This window comes from Lycorma delicatula, chromosome 9 (genome assembly GCF_047948215.1).
Source record: "Lycorma delicatula isolate Av1 chromosome 9, ASM4794821v1, whole genome shotgun sequence".
NCBI classification, from domain to species: Eukaryota; Metazoa; Arthropoda; class Insecta; order Hemiptera; family Fulgoridae; genus Lycorma; species Lycorma delicatula.
The window spans coordinates 63,710,558-63,734,840 of NC_134463.1; the positions used below are offsets into that span (position 1 = coordinate 63,710,558).

The 24,283-nt window shown below is 28.2% G+C and overlaps 1 protein-coding gene across 3 annotated transcripts in view; it reads right to left on the bottom strand.

The window, feature by feature from the left end:
- Positions 1 to 24,283, bottom strand: part of LOC142329985 (protein rhomboid-like) — a 295,664-nt gene that overhangs the window by 49,176 nt on the left and 222,205 nt on the right. For all 3 annotated transcript variants that reach the window (XM_075374980.1, XM_075374979.1, XM_075374978.1), the window contains exons 2-3: positions 19,503 to 19,615; positions 374 to 491 (exon numbers count right to left, since the gene is read on the bottom strand). In XM_075374980.1, coding sequence (XP_075231095.1) covers positions 374 to 491; positions 19,503 to 19,615 — 231 coding nt within the window. The remainder of the gene's footprint in view (positions 1 to 373; positions 492 to 19,502; positions 19,616 to 24,283) is intronic.

The following is a 24,283-nucleotide window of genomic DNA, read 5'->3' on the forward strand; positions in this document are numbered from 1 at the left end:
CTGGATTTAATTATTATCATTAGCGCTAACAAATATTGTTCTTGGATTCTTCTGGTGAATTATTTTTATCTGATATTTTCAATAAAACCTTTCTAAAACAACTGAAATGCCTGATGCATCTAAATATTTCTTCTATCGTGTACAGCTTTTAACAAACTGTTCGTTAGAAACGGATAAAGTAGATGTAATTTCATATATTGTGATTTTTTTCTGAATAATTTCAATTAAATACCGGTGAATTTTAATTTATATGTAATTAAGAAGAAAATTTAAATATATCACAATAAAATTTATATTTCCACACAAATAAGTTATTTTCTAACAACTTAAAATTACAAATTAAAACTAGTATTAGATTTATTAACGCACTTACCTCTAACAACGTTACCATAAGTATAAAAAGAGGTGGTGGGCAACATGTGTAATGATCTGCATAGTACTTCCTGTCCCTCTCTTCCGTTAAAAACTCCTCCGCTATCAGTTGAACCATCCTATTAACAAATATAAACAATTATTCAACTAGGTATTGGACTATTTAATTTATATTATTAGACTGGAAGACGCCTCATTAGTCATACTTAGAACCTTCCAAGAATGATAATTTTCCACAATAACTTCATTACCCATGAATAAATAACCCTCAATTCCCTTACTAGTTCTATAAATTTTTAGTTTACTTTATTTAAATAACCTAAACAAATAACAGGATATTTTAATAAATCATCTGCATGGCAGAGAATGATCTCTACCATTATACATTAAAATCATTACCACCGACGTCTTTAAGACTTCCTTATTTTAGTCGTATAAAATAATAAACTATGTACTAATAAAAGGGCAGGAGGAAGATTAAAAGTGAGGAACTGGTTGTCAGTGAAGTTAGAAGCAGTTCGTCACTATCGACATAGCTAGGTTGGGTGATGTAACTCACCGGGTTGTTCTAGTGGTGAACTCATCATCGCAAATCAGCTGTTTTTGAAGTCGAGAGTTCTAAGGTTCAAATCCTAGTAATTCAGTTACTTTTATACGGATTTGAATACTAGATAGTGGATACCGGTGTTCTTTGGTGGTTGAGTTTCAATTAACCACACACCTCAGGAATGAGACTACATGACTACACTTCATTTACATTCATACATATCATCCTCATTCATCCTCTGAAGTAATATCTTACGGTGGTTTCGGAGACTAAACTGACAAAAGAGAGAGGCTGGGTGATGGAGTCCCGACTGATAAAATCTAGCTCCGCGTTAGTCATCTCGTTGATTACTAAGAGAGGCGATCAGAACAAAATTTGCGTTTTTCGTTGAGACTCTAGGCACTGAAGGGACCAATTAGAATGAATTTCCCAACGGGAAGCGCCCTTCACCAACCTCCTCAGATCGGTTAAACAAGAGGTACCCTACGAGGAGGCGAAATGACTATCTCTTCACCCATAAGGGAAAGACGTATTATTATTATTACATGATATGAAAAGTAACTGATTCCTAATCACCAAATCCCAGTCTCTGAAACCCAATCACTTTTAGTGATTGGGACGAACGTGATCTTTCAAAGGAGATTATTCATCCATATGAAGGACCTTTCCGAGATAACATGCTTGAAGGCGTCACACGCTAGCTCTAGGCGATTAGACCCAGGTGACGGTCACGCCTTTCAGACCGGCCTTCGGCAACTCCCAGAAAGTAACCATAGAACTGCCCATGGATGCTGCTCGAAAGTTCCACGTCATGGGCAGGAGCCGTGCCGGACTCCCATGTCGCCAGTCGAGTGGTGGAAACAAAATGCTTTAGTTGGTGAAATTTGGGCCACCTTGTCTCTAAATATAAGTCCCTGCTCTGACCACCCTTTGCTATAATTGTGGTAAGACCGACCACAAGAGGACTGTATGTAAACGGGCAAAGATACGCTATCTGCAAATTATTTCCAAAATCTCTCAAAATTAATGGCGGAAGAAACGCAGGACTGATGAAGTTCTCCTGAATCTCCGTTGGGGGATCCCGATGGGTTTGAGGCGTAGGGCCACGAATGAAACACATGGGGTGCTGTGAAAATACCGTCCATTGGATTATCACATGGAATCCTATGTCATAGAAGCATCCCTCTAAAGAGGTAAGAAGTGACATCTATAGAGCATCCCGACTGCTCTATAACAGTTCCCTCCTGTGGAGGTGGAGTGAGTAGGTCCGTAAGAAAAAATCCCACACTACCATAGGATTCAAGATCATATGGTGCCTATAAAAGGTTTCATCTTCTCCGAAAAAAGGACCAAGATTAACAACCATCTCATAGGGAAAAATATCACCAAATCACAATGTGTTTGAAGCAGAAATTTATGTTATTTTTATCGTCAATGTAGACAGTACAAATTTAAACAAAAAATATTTAAATTATAAATATTAGAAGATAAAGAAAGAATCATTTAAAAAGGAATGGATGCACATGCTTTTCAATTTGTACATAGAGGAAACCGTACAGAAAAGATCAGTGTGAAGAAATACCCAAGGAAAGATGCATTAATATGTTAAAATTTGCTGATGATATTCTTTTGAAAGCATGTTTCTTTCTTACCATCTATGCATGAAAAGGGATTATATATATATATATATATATATATATATATATATAATCCCTGAGGCGTAGGGCCACGAATGAAACACATGGGGTGCTGTGAAAATACCGTCCATTGGATTATCACATGGAATCCTATGTCATAGAAGCATCCCTCTAAAGAGGTAAGAAGTGACATCTATAGAGCATCCCGACTGCTCTATAACAGTTCCCTCCTGTGGAGGTGGAGTGAGCGGTGGCAAGTATTACACCACCGCTGCCTCCCATCCATTTCTGTCCAAGCATTTTCCTTCGTTCCATTATAATTTTCAATCTTTACCTCCTCTATTAACGTTATCCTTCTTCCTCAATTTCTTTTCCTTCCAGTGATCTTTCCGATGCAATTATCAAGATTTCACTTTTCTTTTGTGTACTTCCATCATAAGTGCTCTTTCTTCTTTAATCTTGTTCGTTATTTCATAATTTCTCACTTATCTATTCTACTTTACTTTCTCCATCCTTCTCTATCTACATCTCAAAAGTCTCAATTCAGTCCCCTCTTCACTCATCCTCTATGTTTCATTCCATACAAACACGCCATAAATATTATGTGGCTAACCTTTTCCTTAATTCTGTCCAGAGTTTTACTACATATTTATTCTTTCTTCTTAATGAAGACTTCCTTTGCCATTATTATGTTTCCCTTGAATTTCCATTATGCTATTCCAGTCCTCTGTTACCATACTACACAAGTATCTATAATTCTTTACTTCTATTCTTTCTTCACATATCCTTACCAGTAAATCCTCTGTTATTTACCTTACATAACTTTAGTAAGTAAAAACAAATATGTTACATAAATAATACAAATTAAACGATTTTGCGAGGCTGGCAAGCTTTGAAAATAGGAAGTCTCGTATTACTTTAGAAATACAATTATTTGAATTACAAATATATTCAAATATATTTGAATTTCAAATTCAAAGACAGTTTCAAAACATCTTAGATATATTTAATTAAAATTTCTACTCAGATGATATTCTATTTCATTTCTACTTCAGATGTTTTTTTAGCTAAAGAAAATAAAATAAAAGGGTAGGCTATAGACAATATTACGTGATTAGAAAATATTATAATTAATATTTCATTATTTTTATAAGTACATACTTAATTCACGTTAATTATATCTTTAATATTTTTGTATATTTTAGAAAAAATAACATGCATTTAAAAGCGTACAATAAACTCACCTACCACGTAGAATACATATATATTGAATCCAACAAGAAAAAACATTGACAACTGACATTACCTCTCGTTTAATCAACAAATATTATTTATTCGAGTAACTAAACAGAAATAATAATTTCAGATATTCGAAGTAAAATAATATCAAGAAGTAGGAGTAAATAAGCTTTACACATTCAAAATTTATCGGACTGGTGTCTACAGATTTTAAAATAATCTGATTGGACACCACATGATTTCCTTGTACGCCTATTAAAATTACATATACACTTTTTAAAAGTATATAAAATTTTACTTCATTAATAATTTCTCATATTTGTTCATATATTCTTTTATTGTTATTATTGAATTATTATGTATTGTAAAACTTTTTTTACAATCACAGGTTAAAAAATTAATAAATCAATATATTTTACAAAAAGTTATGAAGTCTGATTTGAACCGATGTACCTTCCCCTCTTGTAAGATCTAAATATTTAATTAATTAAATTTTATTTGGCTATAACTCTGGAACCAATGAAAATAAGTACCACTTATGGCATATTGTTCAAAAGCTCTCAAATGAAGGCTTATTACTGCAGTTAAAAAGTCCAAAATCCAATTTTTTTGGATTTTGGGCGTTTTTGGATACCTTTGGTCCAGCCGATTGCAATCAAAAGGAGAGGTGCACAAATAAATGTTACAACAGTCCTAAATCCAAAATTTTAACATCCTACGGTTAATCGTTTTTGACTTATGAAAGTTAAATACGCACATACGTACGTACAGACGACACGCCGAACTAATTAAAATCGATTCAGGGATGATCAAAATGGATATTCCCGTTGAAATCTGAAAACCGAAATTTTTCGCGATCACAATACTTCAATTACTTCGTACAAGGAAATAAAAAAATTAATTATTATATCAAATGAGTAGCAAATAATTATGAGAATTATTACATCTGTTTAATGTGTCATTCATAAAAACATTATTTAGGAAATTTTATAGGTAAATAGGTGACGTGAAAAATTAATTGTTTAATGTTTTTAAAACCAAGAGAGCCAATTTTGACCATTACATTAATTTTAAAAGGCACGATTAAAAAAGAATAAAACCATCTAAATGGTATTCGTAGATCTAAAGAAAGCATTTGATAAAGTGAAATAAAAAAAAATGTTTAAAATTTCAAAGAAAATTGGGCTGAAATATATGGAAAGAAGAAAATAAAATTTTTGTAATAATCAGGTAAGTTATAAAATAGTTTTAAGAAAATCAAATTTTATTCAAATGAATGAGAGAAGAATGAACAGGTATTACTTTTCAAATTTTATACCAAAGTAGCGATACAATATAAAAATTTCAGAGTGGAATAAATATCTAAGGAGAATAAATTAAGATTTAGTGATAACATTATTTTGGTAGAAACAAAAGTATTAATAATGGGAGATTTAATTTAAATTAAAATTAAAACCAAAAAGGAACCTTACAATAAGGAAAAATATATCAGAACTTACAGAATATTGAACTTCAGGAGTAAAATATAAGGATAGACGAAATAACACGTAAATCAAAAGAAAACTGTCGTAAAAAAGGAGAATTTCATGCGGAAAAGAATCGTATAAATTAAAAAAAAAGATATTCGGACTTTTTTCGGTAACCGGGTACCACTTTTTTCTTTTTAACAAAAATAACAATAAAAACGCGCATTTTTACATTTATGTAACAGTAACTTATAGTTTTTTTAATATTATTATTTTTATATTTTTTACTGAACATAAAACAATAACCAAACACAACCCAATAACATATTCTAATAATGATTAATGTTTTATTTATTAAAGGAAATAAAAAAATATCAACGATTAATCCAAGATTGATTGTTAATATTGAAGATTTTACATTATTTACATTTATTAAAAATATTGATATTAATAAAAAATTTATTGGAATTTTGTAGAAAAAGAAAATTATACAATCTGGACGAGTGTGTAAAAATAAAAAAAACATTCAAATGAAATTAGTTATTGAAAAATAACGAAGCGGTCGAGAAAGCTGTAATAAACGAACATGTAGAGAAAAAGTTTCTATTAGAAAACATACAGGCTGGAAAACAGTAAATTACCTTATGAAACAATTATTTGTTATTTATTGTTGGACTCAAGGCTATACAACAATTATATTTTATAAAAAAGTTTTGAACGTACAGTTTGAAACTACGTATTATAAATTTGAAAAATTATTTACGAGAAATATGCGCCTTTAAATTATTACGAAATAAGACAAAAATAGGTTGACCTGGAACTATTGTAGAAATTGATGGGTCTCTTTTTCTAAAAGAAAATAAAATAGAGAACGAATGCTACCACAACAGTAGATCTTTGGAGGGATTTTCCGTGAAATAAAAAATGTTTCAAGTCTGCTGTTCCTGATAGAATAAAGGAGATAATTTCTACAATTGTGGCATGTACCGAACCAGATACTAAAATCATAAACAAATTATGGAAAGCATATGATTGTATAAAAGATTTAGAAGGTATGAATTACTAAAACATTTTACAGTAAATCATAAAAAAGTGGTACTCGCTTACCAAAAAAGACCCAGATATTTTTTCAAAGGTCTAAGAGACCTTTGACATTTATCGTTGTGAAGGATCTTAAAAATTATGTGGATGATAAAATACAGAATGAAGGTTCTTAAGAAGAAATAAAATAGAAGAGAAGAGAATAAAGAAAAAAAATATTAAAGAGATGAACTAGGTTGGTTTTAGTATATATTAAAACCTCCAGGTTTAAATTAATTTGATAGTAGAGGGATGTATAAAAAATAAAACTATGTAGGGAAAAACAAAGATGTAATGTATTAAATAAATAAACAAAGGATGTAGTAAGATGTTAAATATTAAAGATTAAAATATGTTCTATTCTAATTTTCATAAAACAGAAAAAACGGAATAATGCATCAAACCAGTCGATTATTAGATGTCAAAAAAAAATTTAATAAAAATAATTGAAAAATGAATATTTGCAAATAAAATTTTATTACTTTAAAGGAATACTGCTATAGAAAAATCAGTACTGGTCCTACTATTTGCACTTCTAATCCAAACATCCTTATTAAATTTCTTTTCATGGTAAATACGAGTACACTATAGGCCTATATTTTTTTGACATGAATTTTAATTTAATATTTAGGCTTAATATTTTTAGGATTACTTCCAGCAATTTAATATTAAGAAATCAAATAAATAATTACTGGTTGCAAAACTTTTATGTGTTGACTTTTCAATAAAGTAATTCTAACTTCTAATCAGTAGATTCAAATCCTTCTGTTTGGGCAATTAAGTTAAACCCAAATAAAATAAGAGAGCATTCAAAACATATTTACTGAAAACTGATTGGTTACTTCATGTCCTATTGTATTTTTTCATCGTATAATGAAATCAATATAAGGTCCAAAAGATCATTTAATACAGTAAAATAAATTTAAAAACCCTAACAACATTTTATTCATAAACTTAATTTAAAAATACTAATATTTTGACGAATGCATAAAAATATAACAGTTTGGATAATATGAATAATTCGATTGGAAGCAGTTATGTAATAAACGGTTGAACCTGAGATATATTTATTCTCTTTTGTTTACATCTACTTTAATTTTATCTGGGCTTTATTGTAATAAGAAATTCCATTAAAAAATCTTCATTACTATTCTAATCAATTGTAATGGATGACAATTATTATTAACTTGCTATGGTTCTATCGGTTAGGTGCACAATGTATACAGTCTTTTTTATACAGTTTGTTTTAATGTGAGAAAAATCTAAGTATTTTTAGTATTACATTTAGTTAATTTCTCAATCAAACATAATTTAATATAAAAGTTACAGAAAATTAATTACAAAAGGAAAAAGGTATATTTCAATAAAAATAATTATACCTTAACGATTATGTCATATAATTTGTGTTATTTTAAAGTTGAGGATTTGAATCTCGTATTCAGTTTATTAATAAACGTACCTAACATATATATATATACAGCATATATAAAAGACTTTAAAAAAAAAAAATTAGTTGTATAATAAATTTATTTTTAAATTGACGTAGTAGTCTGGAATTAGGTACAACAGAAAGAATATAGTCCTGTTTTCTAATAAAACTAATTTGGTTTAATTTTTAAAAAGAAATTATACTATTAGACATTTTCGTGATAAATCATATGTAATCGGTCGACAGCCAAAATAATTATGATTAATGAATTATTTACGAATAGATTCTTTAAGCTTACATTTCCGATAAATTTAAATTACAAAAATATTATTATTAACGGAAAAAATAAAATGTTCTTTGGTAATTTACAAAATAAAATTAAAACGGAAAAGACGGTCATGTTCTGTAGGCCGAATATTGAAAAAGTTTTTTTGAAATCATACAAATATTTAAAGTTTTATTTAAAAAAAAAGTCTCTGAAATTATTTATTTTCCTCACTACTTCTATATTCCCTAATTTATTCTTAAACTTATTAAATATAGTGGTGGTTCTAAATAAAAACACTGATAAATAATTTTCATTTTTGTTAAAGGTTTTTATGAAATCATCTTGATGATTGTAAAAGAGAGTTAAGACCCGAAAATCGTTCATAATTTGAAAATAATAATTTCAATCAAACTCAATAATAATTGTAAAACATTTCGCAAAACAAAGATAAAAAAGATTTAAATATTAATAAAAATAATTACCTTGTGATAGACATTTTAAAAACGATAAATAAAATATAAATTAAATAATTTTAATAATAAAACCGAATTTAATTAGGCTAACAAAAAATCCGAATAAGTCAAAACAATGAGAAAGAATATTAAAATAAATGAAAATAATTTTTTTTTTTTTTAATAAGAATAAAAATAATTTACAACTCACCATTTTTTTCATTAATGGTATTTTACAAATTAATTGAAACATTGTTCACTGATTTAATTCATTAAAATATTCCTTTATTCAATGCGGAAAACATAATTATTATACAAACGATTCATTATATTTGAATTTTTAACTAACTTTTAACTAGAACACTAAAAAGATATAAAAAAATAAAATAAAAATATAAAACAACTGAATTCCAGATACCATTTTATGAATTCTCGAAAAAAATAAACACAAAATTAATACAGTAAAATCAGATTAATAGATTTTTAAAATACAAATATTATGACTTTAAAAAAAAATCGTTATAAAAACTGTAAAATAAACAATTGCCATCAAAATTTATTTGATTCTTAAAGTTTATTTAAATAAATAAAAGTATATAAATTTAATTCATCATCAATATAATCTTAAATTAACATACCGCATCTAAATTAATTTTAATCTTCCTATAAAAATTTACAAATTAAAATATATTTTTTTTTATTTAAGAATAAATTATAAATTCCTTTATTTTTTTTATAACAATATTAATGTATTGTTTTCATTAATATTAATAGAAAATACATAATATCAGTTATTAGATAATAAACAGATAACAGCTGTATTTTTTCTTTTTAATTTTTTGTCTAAATGTAATAAATATTTGGTAAATTAATCTTATTTAATCAAGAATATTTTTTTCTTTTAAAAAACAACAAAATTTACTTTTTTTATAAAGTAATACAATTTAAATAGCTACACACAAAGAAAGTAATTAAAAATTAATTTTTTCTTTTAAATAAATACAGTAAAAGAAGTATTTAAAATTTCCGTTAATTATTACACACAAGAAAAAACCTATTGAAAAAAACTGAAACTTCAAAGTGAAAAAAGCTTTTTAAAATATTGCGTCGAAAAGGAAGATTAGCTTTTACATTACGCATTCAATATAATGTTTGAATTACATTTTTTTTAAACTGGCGCCATTTTAAAAAAATTGTGCATGTACGAGATGTGGATGACGAAATTTATGATAAGTTAAAAGTATTGCAAAAGGTAATTAATTAGTATGTTTTATGTAAAGGCAGTTACTTTTATACGGATTACTTCTACACTAGATGGTGGATACCGGTGTTCTTTGGTGGTTGGGTTTCAATTTACACATTTCAGAAATGGTCAAACTGAGACTGTACAAGACTGCACTTCATTTGCATTCATACATATCATCATCATTCATCCTCTGAAGTAATATCTGAACGGTAATTCCCGGAAGCTAAACAGGAAAAAGAAAAAAGTATGTATTATTACATTATTCTGGAAACATTAAGGTTAATACTGAAATAGAACAGATTCAGGAATATTCTTCCATTAACAAAAATACTCATTGTATTATATCTACATTATTAGTATGTAAAAGGTAATTAATTGTAATATATAGCATTATTCAATAGAAAAAATTCGATTTGAAAATCATACAAAATTTGCGTCATCTTGTGATAACAAATTTCGTGACTGTCTTAAAAGTTCCAAAAATGTTTCTGAGGGCGTAGTGGAAAAATAATTTTTTCCATTTCAGTTCAATATTTTTTTTTTCTTGGGGGATCTTTTGTCAAAAGTATTTTCTTTTTAATTTTTAAACATCAACGAAGTGGAAATATAACAAACTTACAGAAAATAAATTACTCGTAAGAAAAAGGATGTTCTCTTTAAACGATACAGATTCATTCAAAACCGAATAAAGGCAGTTACTTTTATATGGATTTGAATACTAGATCGTGGATACCGGTATTCTATGGTGGTTGGGTTTCAATTAACCACACATCTCAGGAATGGTCGACCTGAGACTATGTACTTCATTTTCATTGATGTCATCCTCATTCATCCTCAGAAATATTATCTGAACGTTAACTGCCGGAGGCTAAACAGAAAAAAAGAAAGAAAAGAAAGGAAGTCATGAAGATCATCTTTCATTCCAGGACGTTACAATAAGTTATAAATTATTTAATCACTCTTGACAATTGACGTTGTTATATTTTGATATTTTTGCAAGATATTATGCTATATAATAGTACATATTATGTAAAGATGCAATGAAACTGTGGACGTTAGTGCAACTAACCAAAACTGACCAAAACAACTTAGAGTTGAAGAAAACTATGCAAAGGATTTGGAATCAAGAATCAGATATCGAAAATTAGCAGAAGCTCTCTAAATGTCAGGGATTCATGAAATATAAATTGTAAAAAGAAATGTAGTCTGAAAGGGAACATCGACATAATGTGATCTGTAGACACCTTTCACATGATACTTAAGAACAAAATCACATCGTTTTTCATCGATTTATAATGAAACGCCTGAATAACGTTCAGATCGATTCACTATTGAAAGAGAGCGTCAACGTAAAGAAATTGCGAAAAAAAGAGCCGATGAAAAACATACTCATTTACAGAAAATGCGTCAAGTATCGAGTAATCTAACACATGTTTTCGATGTAGGAGCCTTTAGAAAAGAAATAAACGTTTAAAAACATACCATTTATATATTACGTAAAAGAACTTTATACCCACAACTAAGGTGTAATGTCAGTATTACCAATATAAGATCTGTCAGGCTAAAGAAACACTCAAGTCCCATCTTAAGCATAGTGGGAAAAAGTTAGGATTACTGCTCGTAGCAAAAGAATTAGTAAATTTACCATTTGATGAAAAGCTATTAATATACAAAAATGCCCGTAATCAAAGTTCAGAATCGTTTCCGTCAAGATTAGTTTAAGAGGCAAGTTATTTTATTAGTGCAAGATGTAAAATTAACTGAAAAACTTCCATTTTATTATGTTAAGCAGGAATCATTTTATTATCAGTAAGTCTTAAAAATAATAATAAACGCTTGAACTACTTTAAAATCAATATGGGTAAATTACAGAGTGCTTTATAGTGTTCCTTATGCGAAGATATTTTTTCCTGAAAAATTTGAATATTTTCCGAAATAGTACAGATTCAGGATCGTTCTTCCATTAACAAAAATAGTCATACTGCTAATCAAGTAGATGAACTTACAAACAGATATCACTGCCTAGATAAGAATTTTTGCCCAACTCTCTCTTTAATGTCCAGTAACAATCGGTAACAGTGGAGAGTCGACTACGTGATCGTCTTAAATTGTTTAAAAAAACATTTTCTAAACTGATGCACTGGTGAAAAGTTATGGTCGGACAAACAAAACAAAAAAAAAAATTATACAGAGATATTCGGGAGAAAGAGGAAAATTGGGAACTGATTCTAGTGCTTCCATAAAGAAACATATATCCGAAAACGTTTTGTTATCGAGTTACGGCTATCGAGAAATTTCGCCCGGGTTTCAGTTTCTCCGGTGAAATTAAGTCAAACTGAAATTTTTAAGGCGTTAAGGGATAAACTTGATGGTTTATGTATTTTGACCTGAAAAATTGAATAAAACAGGACCCAGAATTGTATCCGGCACAGTTTTCATTATATCCACGGGAAAACAGAAAATTTGGTGACAATAATTTTTTTTTTTTAGGTTAGAAGTACAATAATTTTGTTAAATGACTAATATATGCATATATTTTATTACGAAAACTTGATGAAATTTGAATTTAGAGAATTAGATTCTCTACATTTTTTGATAATAAAATTTATGCATTTATTATTCATTTAACAAATAATTGTACTTCAAATCTTAAAAAAATGTATTTTTCGTCACGAAAGTTTTCTGTTTTACATTGGATATTAGAAGAACTACAAGAGATACAATTTTGGAACCTGTTTTGTTTGATTTTCAGGTCAAAAAACATAACCATTAACCCTCAAGTTTTACCCCTTTACCCTACCTTAAAAATTTCAGTATGACCTCATTTCACCGGGGGAACTGAAATCTAGGTAAAATTCTTTGCTAGCCGTAACTCGATAACAAAAAATTTTGGGACATATGTTTCTGTGAACGTTTTTCCATATTTCAACCTCTGGAATTTTTTCCCAATTTATTTCCTTTTCCTTCTGAATCCCTCTATACATACGGGTCGAATTGAGAACCTCCTCCTTCTTGTAGTCTGTTAAAAATACAAATACATATTTATAATAAAAAGTACATTTTATTGATTGATTTTATTTTTTAACTGACTTAAAGAAATGAAAAAATATCATAATTTTTTTAAAAAATAATAATCTTCATGAAATGGAAATATATTGTTCGAAATGATAAATATTTTTTAAACGAAAAATTAAATTGTTAAAATACATAATTTGAAAATATAAAAAAAAATTATTGTTCAATTGTTTTAACGTTAAAATTATACAATAAAGCTAACACAAAACTTTATTTAAATCAATCATTAAAGAGTATTTTCGTACGAAAATTTAAGAAAATAATATTTCTTTTTAAAATTATGTTAAAAATAATGCAATAAATATTTCTATACTGAGCACTTCAGTATTAATATCTAAACGACTTTTTTTTTAATAAGAATTATAGCTAAAAAAAAGATCAAATAAAGTGATCATATAAAAAAATAATACATTAATAAAACTAACTTAAAAAAACTCACCAAAATTAAAAAAATAAATAAAATAATAAAACTTTTCCAACTCTTAGTTAAATCCGATATTTCGAAAACCACATCATATTAAAAGTTGCTAATTAAAAGTTGTGTTGATATGGACTTCAAAAATTATAATTTATGATTATTTATGTTTAAACATTTTTTATTAGCAAATTTGTATATATCTGGATGATTATAAAAAAATAGCAATTTCTTTGAGAAGCATATTTTCTACTGGTCCATTAATAGAATATTTCATTGAACAATTTAGGAGAAACGCGCACTTAACGCAGGCCAGGAAAGCAGCTGGCCGCAAGCGGCCAATTTTTATGGAACTTTCTTTCTGTTTCCTGTTTAGCCTACGGTAATTACCTTTCAGATAATACTTCAGAGGATGAATGAGGATGATATGTATGAGTATAAATTAAGTGTAGTCTTGTACAGTCTCAGTTCGACCATTCCTGAGATGTGTGGTTAATTGAAACCCAACCAGTAAAGAACACCGGTATCCACGATCTAGTATTCAAATCCGTGTAAAAATAACTGACTTTACTAGGACTTGAACGCTGGAACTCTCGATTTCTAAATCAGCTGATTTGGAAAGACGTGTTCACCACTAGACCAACCCCGTGACAATTTGCATGGAATTTGTATGAATGAACGCGCACCTTGCCGATGCGACCAATTGGCCGCTACGATCAGAGGCTTGTCGTTCTGGCCGCCACGAAAAACCGAAATCTAGCGAACAAAAATTGTATTAATTGTATTGTATGCGCACGCCAGAAAGCTGGTATGCGATCATACCTGGTTTAAGTGGAGGATTTCGTTTTTGAAACAAAAAATTACACTGTTTAGATAGGCTACTTGGATATATTTTTTATTTATTCATAGGTGTCATTACTTAGTATTGGATTTATATGCCTTTTTAGATATAGTCTATTGTCATTCTGATGTTAAAAGTATTTTTATGCAGAAATAAAAAACATTATGAAAATGTTAAGGTAAAATACATATCTAATAATTCCAGACAACCTTAACGCATGGTCGGTAGTAGTTATCTGACGGTTTAAAAAAATAATTTTATCATACGAGTATATAAATGCTGTATATAATTTAATTTAATAACTATCTAATTTAAAATGTGAATTTTTATTCAACCACATTCCATATCCTATGAGAAAGTATAAAATAGAAAAAAATATGTTAAATTTTTTGATGAATTAAAAAAAAAATTAAATCATTATTTAATTAAATTTTAAAACAGTGACATTATAATAATTAAAAACAGACATATTTTAATAAATAAATTTAATTTTTTTTAAAATTAAAGAATTCATCATATAAATAATTATTTAAAAATATAAAAAATTAAAATAACAGTACTATGGAAGAAAAAAAGAAAAAGAAAGAGATAGCAAAAGAAGAAAGTAAAGAAACAAAACAAAAAAAGAGGTGACCTTCAAAAGCGGGCCAAAAGAAGTAAACTTCCTACGCATAGTTGTCTGCCGCTATTTTAATTCAAAGACGTTTCCGTTGCGCCCCGACGCCTGCGGGACGTCGGCATTGTCAACCCATTACTCTGGTCTATAACCTTATTATTCAATAACAATATTTTTACAAGTTATTTAAAAAAAAAAAAAACATTTATTTTTTTGTGCAAATATAAATTTATTTCTCAAATAAAGGGAAGAAGATTAATAAATTACTTATTTTCTTAAAAAATAAAATTAGACTTAAAATTAAAAAATTTCATATAAAATTATTTTTAAATTAATATATAAGTAAAGCAAAATTAAAAATACACTAAAAATTTTAAAAAAATAATCATAGTTTTCCAATGTTTAAATAAATTTGATATTATGAATTTATCGTGCTTTGTAATATTATAAGTATTGGAATCATTGTAATAATCATTCCTTCAATTAAATAAATCCGCTAGATTGAGCTAGTTGTAAAAATCATCATTGAGAATCAGCTGTTTAACAGCAGATTTTCGAAGTCGAAGGTTCTGAGGTTTAAATCCTAATAAAGTTAATTTACGTTTATAAGATTTCAGTGCTAGAGAGAAAGAGGATACAAATGTACTTTGGTGTGATTAGGATTCAATTAATCACAAATCTCAGGAATGATCGCTCTGAGTCTATACAAGACTACACCTCATTTACATCACAAATATATTCTCATTTCTGTCAGGGGTATGCTTATTGTTCACAAGTTGAATAGATTGCAACGGTACGTATCAGGAATATAAAAATTAAGAATTATATTAAGCTATCATAACATACTATAATAATACATTAAATTTATATGCATAATATTACGTAATATTTATTATAGAATACATAATTTACATTGAAATACAAGTAAAATATTTCTTAATATATATATATTATTTTATAATATATTCATAAAATATTACTTTCCCATGTACTTTATCTATACACTTGAAGAATACTTATATTTTCTGAAGAATTTTAAGATTAATTACTCATTTCATAAAATCGCGAATGTCCATTTATTTTCCTTTTAAAAAATGGAGTTTCACTTTATTACGTTAAAAATTAGAGATTTTCTTTTTTTTTCAGTAATCTTGATTTTACATCTGAATGAAATGCGATAAAATTTTTAACGTACTATTCTTGACTGTACAAAATAACTAAGCTTTTCTCATTTCTCTTGCGAAATTTGAGCAATAAAAAGATTTTCAAATAAAAATTTATTCATTTATCAGCCATTTCTGTGGGTAATAAATACATAAAAAAGTTTGTGAAGTTAAGAAAGATAAAAAAAAATGTTATCTCGATTAAATATTTTGCACCAGACCGGACGGTATACAGAAACTCTTATAAAAAAAAATTGTCTAAAAAAAAAATCTAAAGAGTGACGCAACCTTATGGGAAAATGAGTAAGTTACAACAGTAGTTGAAAGTGAACTCCATTATGCGATTCATATAATTGAATACGTTGCATACTCTTAAAGAAATGCTGTAAAGTTTGTTGAGGAACTGCAGCGACATATTGTTTAATTTCGCTCTGCAATTTGGAAATAGTGTAAAGATGAGTTTTGTAAGCAGCAACCATAAAATATCCCCACAAGAAAAAGTAAGGAAGGGATAAACCAAAAGACCAAGAAGACCCCTCTTATCACTTGTCCATGAAAATACTGATACAAAAAAGCCATAGTGTTGGCTGTATGAACGGTAGCATTATCCTGCTGAAACCATATGTACTCACGCCGGAATCCAGGTATAGAGTTTAGGAATTGTTGCACCATCTGAATGTAGCGCTCACCTTTTCACTGTGCCATGAAAGAATGTCATGAAGATTCGCCTACGTGACATTGCACACCAAACATCCACTTTTTGTTCGTGGAGCTTATGTGGATTTTGAGTATACCAAATTCGTGAATTCTGTACATTCACTTATCCATTAAGATGGAACCATGCCTCATCAGACCAAAACCAGTCATCGAGTTCATCCCCATCTGGCGTTACAGATGATATGAGCCACTGAGGGAAAGCTACACGTTTTCGAGTGTCTGCAGGTAACAACTCGTCAACGACACGAATTCTGTACGGATGCATCTTTAAACACTTACGCAATGCCTTGTGAGGACTACTGACGGAAAGACAGACTTCTTGGGAGTAACAGAATATGCAGCTTGAACGTCGATCAACTTTTCTAGTATTAGCGCTTTCGGTCGACCTCTTTTGGCTGTATCTGTCACATTCCCATCTCTTGGAACTTGTCGTACAGTCACTTGATGGAGGACTTGTTTGGTACATCCACAACATACCTTTCTGTGAAAGCATTCTGGGTCTGGGTATAACTGGCACATCGTATTGGGACAGAATGAATATTCTCTGCTGCATTGTGCAACCGATTTTTCCTCAATTAAACATGCAAAAAAAGAAGGAAACATTCTTCAATAAGGTTGTGCTACTTTTTGAAATTATTTTATAGAAATATATATTTTCATTTTGGGAACAATTAATATACGTATATAATATTTTTTCCTTTCAAATAGTACTAAACTTTGAACCAATAATAATGACTATTACTAAAATACCGTGTATTTTATTTTTTTAATAAGCTTTATGAAAATGAACACTTTATTGACTTTTGTTAACTTAATTTTGTCACTTAATGACTATTGTTTATTATTATAGTTATTATTTGGAAAATGGGTGAACTACAAAACCCATTAGTCGAAAAAAGAACAAATCTGGTTAAAAAAAAATATGAAGAAAGAATAAATATTACCAAGTTAACAGTACATATTCTTCTTTTTCTTTACCTTGGCTTTATTCCAATACATTTGAGGTCATGTTTTCCATTATCTTACGTCACTCAATCCAGTGCTTAACAATTTCAGGATATTTCAATCTTCGCTATAACTTTTCATGTGATTCTAATCCTGTAGGGGGAACTGCCATGGTTTTTCTTTTGGCTTCTTCTATCTCAAAAATCATTCTTGTCATACAATCATCATCCTGACGAATGACATGGCTATACCAGTGCAGGCCGATATTCCCTAAGTTTATCTTGCTTGTATCTGCGGTACTTTGAAAAATCCACGAATATATTCATTTCTAGTCTTATCCAAATAAAATATTTTCCTCCTCTGCCAGTCTCAATACGTATTTTTATGGTATGCAATTTTTGTTCATCAGCTTTCCGTATCGCTTAACACTTCAATCTATAGAGAAGAACTGGTCCAACTAATCATTTATCTATGTTTCCTTTAACTCAACAGGTAGAGATACTATTCTAGGCAAAGACCTCTGATTCAGACAACTCATTCTGGTCTTAGTATCCATATTCTTATCTAAACTGAATGTCGAAGTTACTTTGGACTCAAAGTATTTGAACTCCTTCACTTTACTGACCACGGTACGTTTAATATGAAGATGTCGATTATTAATGGGAATTGAACCCAAGAAATTGCAATGCATGTCTTTTATCTCCTCATATTAAATCCTCTTCCAGCATATCATATTAAGCTGTTAAATCATTTTTTATCTCAAGTAGGAACTCTACCACAAAAAACTATGGTCAGCATATAATAACGTCCAAGGGTCCGGTCTGTGGAAATTTTCAGTGATATAGTTTAAAACCAGACTGAATAGCAATACGGTAATTCTCAGAGACTAAACAGAAAAAAGAAGGAGTGAACAGCAATGTGCTCAGGATTGAGCCTTGATGAATCTCAATGCTGATGTCAAGTTCTTTCTTTACCAGTATCGGCAGAGGTTACTACCCAGTTTTTATAATGTGGTATATATACTTTAAAATTCTGGTATAGTATTCAGGGATAAGTTGTGATCTGAGCGTCTGGAATATTAGTTGTATGGCTTTTTTCAAGGTCAATGAGTACCAGATATAGTTCGTTTTTTGATCAGTATGTTTCCATGAAATTAATAGTGCATATCTTAACCCACCGGGTTGATATAGTTGTGAACGCGTCTTCGCAAATCAGCTGATTTCGAAGTCAAGAGTTCCAACGTTCAAATCCTAGTAAAGACAATTACTTTTATACGAATTTGAATACCATATCGTGGATGCCGGTGTTCTTCAATTAACGACACGACTTTAGACAATTAACAAGGTCGACTTGAGACTGTACAAATCTCCTTTTCACTTACACTCATACATATTATCTTCATTCATCCTCTGAAGTAATACTTGACGGTGATTACTGGAAGATATACACGAAAAAAAAGTAGTGCATATGGTAAGAATTTTTTTGTATATTTGACACGAGCGTAAATTCACGTTATGTTAAAATTTAATCAAAAATATTTTTGTTTAGTTTTAAAAAATAAAAATAAAAGCAATGAAATAAAACCGAATAAGTTAACAGAAAATTGAATGGAGAGAACAATATGACCATACCCACGATTTTATATTGTAATAATGAAACAAAAAATTAATTATCAAATTAAAGAAAACAAATGACAAATTAAAGAAACAAATCGCTCAGTGTATACATAATTATGTTAACTTTGATCCATTATATAAACAGAGCAGGAAGGTATCTTTAAATTTAGTTAGCTTTGTTACTTTTAAAATTTATATGAAAAAATTAAGAAAAAAATTAAATGTAAATTTATAATGGAATACACGTACATTCATTATTATTAATGTCACAAACGGATAATAAGGGAGAATTGTTGTTTCCTTCCCTACATAAACACATAACGTACACATAGACACATGTATATATTAATATATAGTGTGGTTACGTTAGTAATTTACCTGCGGAAGAGGGGTGGTTCCTGTAGCAGGATATGGAAGTCGTTTTCACTGGATACCTCGCGGTCCCTGTGGTGTACAGCGCACTTAAAACTGCGCGTACGTTTACCACTCATCTGAAAAAAAAAAATATCATTCAATTTAAATAACATTATACAACTAATTTACAATAGTTTTTAATTATAAAAGATATCATATTTTACTTCATCATTATAAAAAAAAATAAATAATATAGAAAAAATGAAATTGAAATCGAGTACTAGTAAGTACTTTTTATTCAATTAAATACAATTTAGTTTTCCATTTCATACTTACTGATAAACGGAAGAAATACTTAAAAAGAGAAAACATGTATAGTCTTGTCGATTTAGTGTATCGGCCGCCACATTAATCTCATCATATCTAAATTAATTACATACTTAACTTTAACAGTTTTATTCTTTAAAAATAAATACAGTTTACTAACAATTAAAGGATGAAATTAAAACCGATAAAATAATAATTATTAGAAATAAATTTTTAATTATGAGGAGAGTAAAATCATCTAATTAATATTACTATAAAGTGTCAATCATGTTTAAATTTTCAAGACGTGATTTTCTTCTTTATTGAAAAGTATGTAAATCTAGTTTTTTAATTAAACAACGTTTAGAAAAATTTTTTTTGAACATGTTTTTATTCAATTAATGTTAATCATCTCTTATATTAAACGCATAACACAGGAAAACATTAAATTTTACTAAAAAAAAAAAAAAATATTATTTTATTTTCAAATAAAGATAAGGTAATAAAAATTTATTTTGACAGACATTCTATTAGCGAAAGAGTAAAGTGATAATATTGAATGGATATAAGTAGAAAAAACTCGACTTTTTATTATTTTATATTGTTTCCTTCTGAAAAAGTATCAACTCATTTTAATCTAAAATTTTACAAAAAAATTGCCTTTGTTCCATAAAAAAACAGTAACACGTCAAAAACGCATTACAATAAAAAAACACAAATAAATATATATAAAATAACAATTTTTTCTATGCTTACATTTCTTAGTATCATTCTTTTGTCTCTTGATACAGAACCACTAAATTGTCAAAACGTATTGTACTGATACTTTATATTTCTGTTAATCTTTATATTGCATTTAATCAATGTCCCTCCCTACATTTGATGTCATACCTTATCTGATATTCTTCTTATATTTTTATTTTTATTTTTTTTACTTTAAAGACCATTTAGTTCATTTTTTTGGCAAGTTGTATCTTTTCTTGCTGATTTGTTGTTTTTCAGCTTTTATTTTTTGCCAGTAATTTCTAAGGGTTTCAGATCTTCTTGCCCTTTCTTGTTCAGAGTATACCCGGCTTATTGTTTTCTTGGGTTTTGATAGGAATCTTGTTTCATTATTTTTTAATTTCTCATAGTTTCCGGTTTTCATTTTTAGATTTTCATGGGTTATGTCTAATTCCTCCATGTCTTTCTGTACTTCGTATAACCAGTTCGATCTGCTTTTCTTGTTCCAGAAAAGTTCGATTAACCGTCTAATAAGTCTGGTCTCTCCCATTCTGAAAATATGTCCTAGAAAGGAAATTCTCTTCTTTCTAAATTTATTAGTTATCGGAATGATCGTTTTGTAAATCTCTGCGTTTGGAATAATTCTCCAAATCCCGTCTTTTTTAATGTTTTTCCTGATACATCGTCGTAGAATCTGTCTTTCAATCTTTTCCAGTTTGTCGGTAAACCTTGTCTGGTACGGTCCAAATATGGTTTCGCATCCGTAAAGTATTTCTGGTTGGATAACTGAGTTATAATGTCTTATTTTTGTGTTTATGGACATGCATTTTTTGTTATAGATGTTTATTTGTTAGAATCATTATCTTTTAATTTTATTCATCTATTTCTTACTTTCAATAAATTGAGGTTCTTGAAAAGGATATCCGTTTGATTATTTATCTGTTCATTTATGATCATTTTATTGTTACTTTTTAATTTAAAGATTTCTAGATTTTCTAAAATGTTCACTCTTCTTGCTTTAACACGTTTGTGAATTAATTTCGTTGATTCTTCCATTTCCATTGGGATATGTCCTTCTTTTATTAAATGTGTTGCATAATTAGAATTTTTTTTTCAAAGATGCCTAGCGTTCGTTATATCAATATTGTAAATAATAAATACTGCACATAAAGAAACGTCAACATTCCAACTTGCAGCATCATAACGAACCGCTTCTAACTTGCTCAGCTGAAATTTTTCAAATTTAAATTGAGGGTAACTCGAGAACAAGTAAAAAATTTTCATGAATTTTTTTACATGCACAACTTCAGATAAACTGCCACAGCACATCTAAATTTCTATGAAATTGATCTAGTAGTTTTGGAGAGTTTCAAGCCGTAAAACTTTATACATGAATGTTATTTTCGTAATTCTCATACCTCAAAACGAAAAGAAAGATCATTTTCACCCCCCCCCCCCCAATCTAAAACGTGCACCAAAAAATTCTCAACTTGAGGCTGTTGATTGTTGTCGACCTTATATTAAGCGCAACTCAGGAGCGACTCAACCAACTTTCATCAAATTTTCACATGGATAACATCAGATACATTACTACAGAATAAATAAATTTCAATGAAATTGATATAGTAATTTTGGAAATTTTTGAGCCACAAAATTTTATATATAATCTTATAAATAAATATATAAGGAACCACAATTTAAGTGAATGATATTTTCGTATTCCTCCTATCTCAAAACGTAAAGAAAATTCATTTTCATCCACCATTCCCATCATAAGATCGAAAGTAATTCTGTTCTTTTCTTAGAAAATTCGGTAAAAAAAGTTATATAAATTGTAAATAAATATTTACATAATTATATTTTCCACTTACCAACATCATTAATAGAGACCAATCATTAATAGAGACTATGTTCAAACACTTTTGGAGATTACTACTCCATCCTCAGGAACAATGACAATATACTTATAAATGTTTACTTCACCACATCAATAATTTTAATGAAATATATTTTTTTTCCATAATCTCCGAAAGCGTTTGAACATAGTAGCTATTAATGAATGTTGGTAAGTGAAAAATATAATTATATAAATATTTATACATTGTTACCAACGGGCCTTGCTTAATAAAATTAATCTAAATTGTAAATAGTTATATGATAATAACAGATAATTAGATGAAAGGATGTTATAGGTCAAAGATTAAGTAATAATAGCGAACAATATATAATTAAATTGGAATTATTATATTTTTTCTATTAAATGAGTAAAATTTAATGAAAAATAATCAAGATATAAATACAAATAAAAAAAACAAATTATAAAAGAAAACATTACTTTGTTTAAGTATTTTTTTTAAATTTAATTTTAACACCAGAATTGATAAAATTCAAGAGTTCCAGATTTATAGAAGAGGTCATGTTTTAAGCAGATTATAAAAAACCAAGCTATACGAAGAAAGGATAAATTAATAAAAATATTAAGAAACAATAATGTGATCGAATTATAATTAATAAGTTAATAAAATTATATAAAAATAAACTTTAAAAGTTATAAGGGTAATTAATTAAAATTCAAATAAAAAAATAAATAAATAAATTGGCAATTAATTTTAATAAGAAATCTGGCTACCGGAAATTAAAGTAATTCTATTAATAAAAGATATATATAAAAAAACAAGAATAATGAACTTTTTTTATAACGTCTATAGAAATATCTAAGGAACACAGACAAAAAAAAGTTTTATTTTATTATTATTAATGTAATAATTCTATAAAAAGACTGGAGTTTAATTTAACGAAGCATTAACTTTCAACGGAGGTAATTCAGTTAATGGTAGAGATCAATGTGAATTAAAAGATTTCTTTCACACGTTACAGCGTGCGAATTGTAATATTAACAATCAATTATAAAGAACAACTGAATATTTAAAGGATAAAACGATTTTCAACTGTTTTTCTCAATAACAATTATTAAAAACAAATTTTTATATCGTTATAACAAAATTACAAATTATTTTAATCATACTACTTTTATAGAAAGCCTGATTAATTATAAAATATTCATTCATAAATTAACCATTATCATTAATAATGTAACAATAATAATAACAATAATAATTTATTTTTGCCGCCACATCTCCTCTTATCTATTTACAACCATCTACAGAAGAAAATTATCAGGATAGCTGGAATGACTTAATACCTAAATACTTTTAATTATATTTTACAAATTTTAGAATATATTGTGCAATTTTATGTTTTTCTGGTTGATATATAAAGCTATCTGAAGGGAATACTACTGTAATCAATCAAAAAATGAAAAACCTTTTTCAAAACATTTTTAAAAGTTTTAAATTTTTCTGAAAATAAATAAGTATAGTTACAAAATTCATTAGTTTACTTTACAAAATTCATTAAATATATATATATATATAAATCCCTTTCATCATGCCGAAAGGCGGAGGTAGATTTAACCGGTGCTAAGTAGGGGATAAAAAAGAGTTCCACCATAAAGTTAAGAAAAATTTCAAATTTACTCAATACAATGATTGCATGTGAAAAAGTTTCACATGTTTAGCATACGATAAGCCCAATCTTCTTACAATTCCAGCAACATTTTGGTCATTTCTTGCCGTAAGGGTTGGCCATATCAAAAATTGTTTCAGACAAAAGTTTTAGGTAATGTTTAGGGGATTAACATCAAAAATTGTTTCAGACAAAAGTTTTAGGTAATGTTTAGAGGACTAAACATTACCACTTTAAACCGATTCGATACT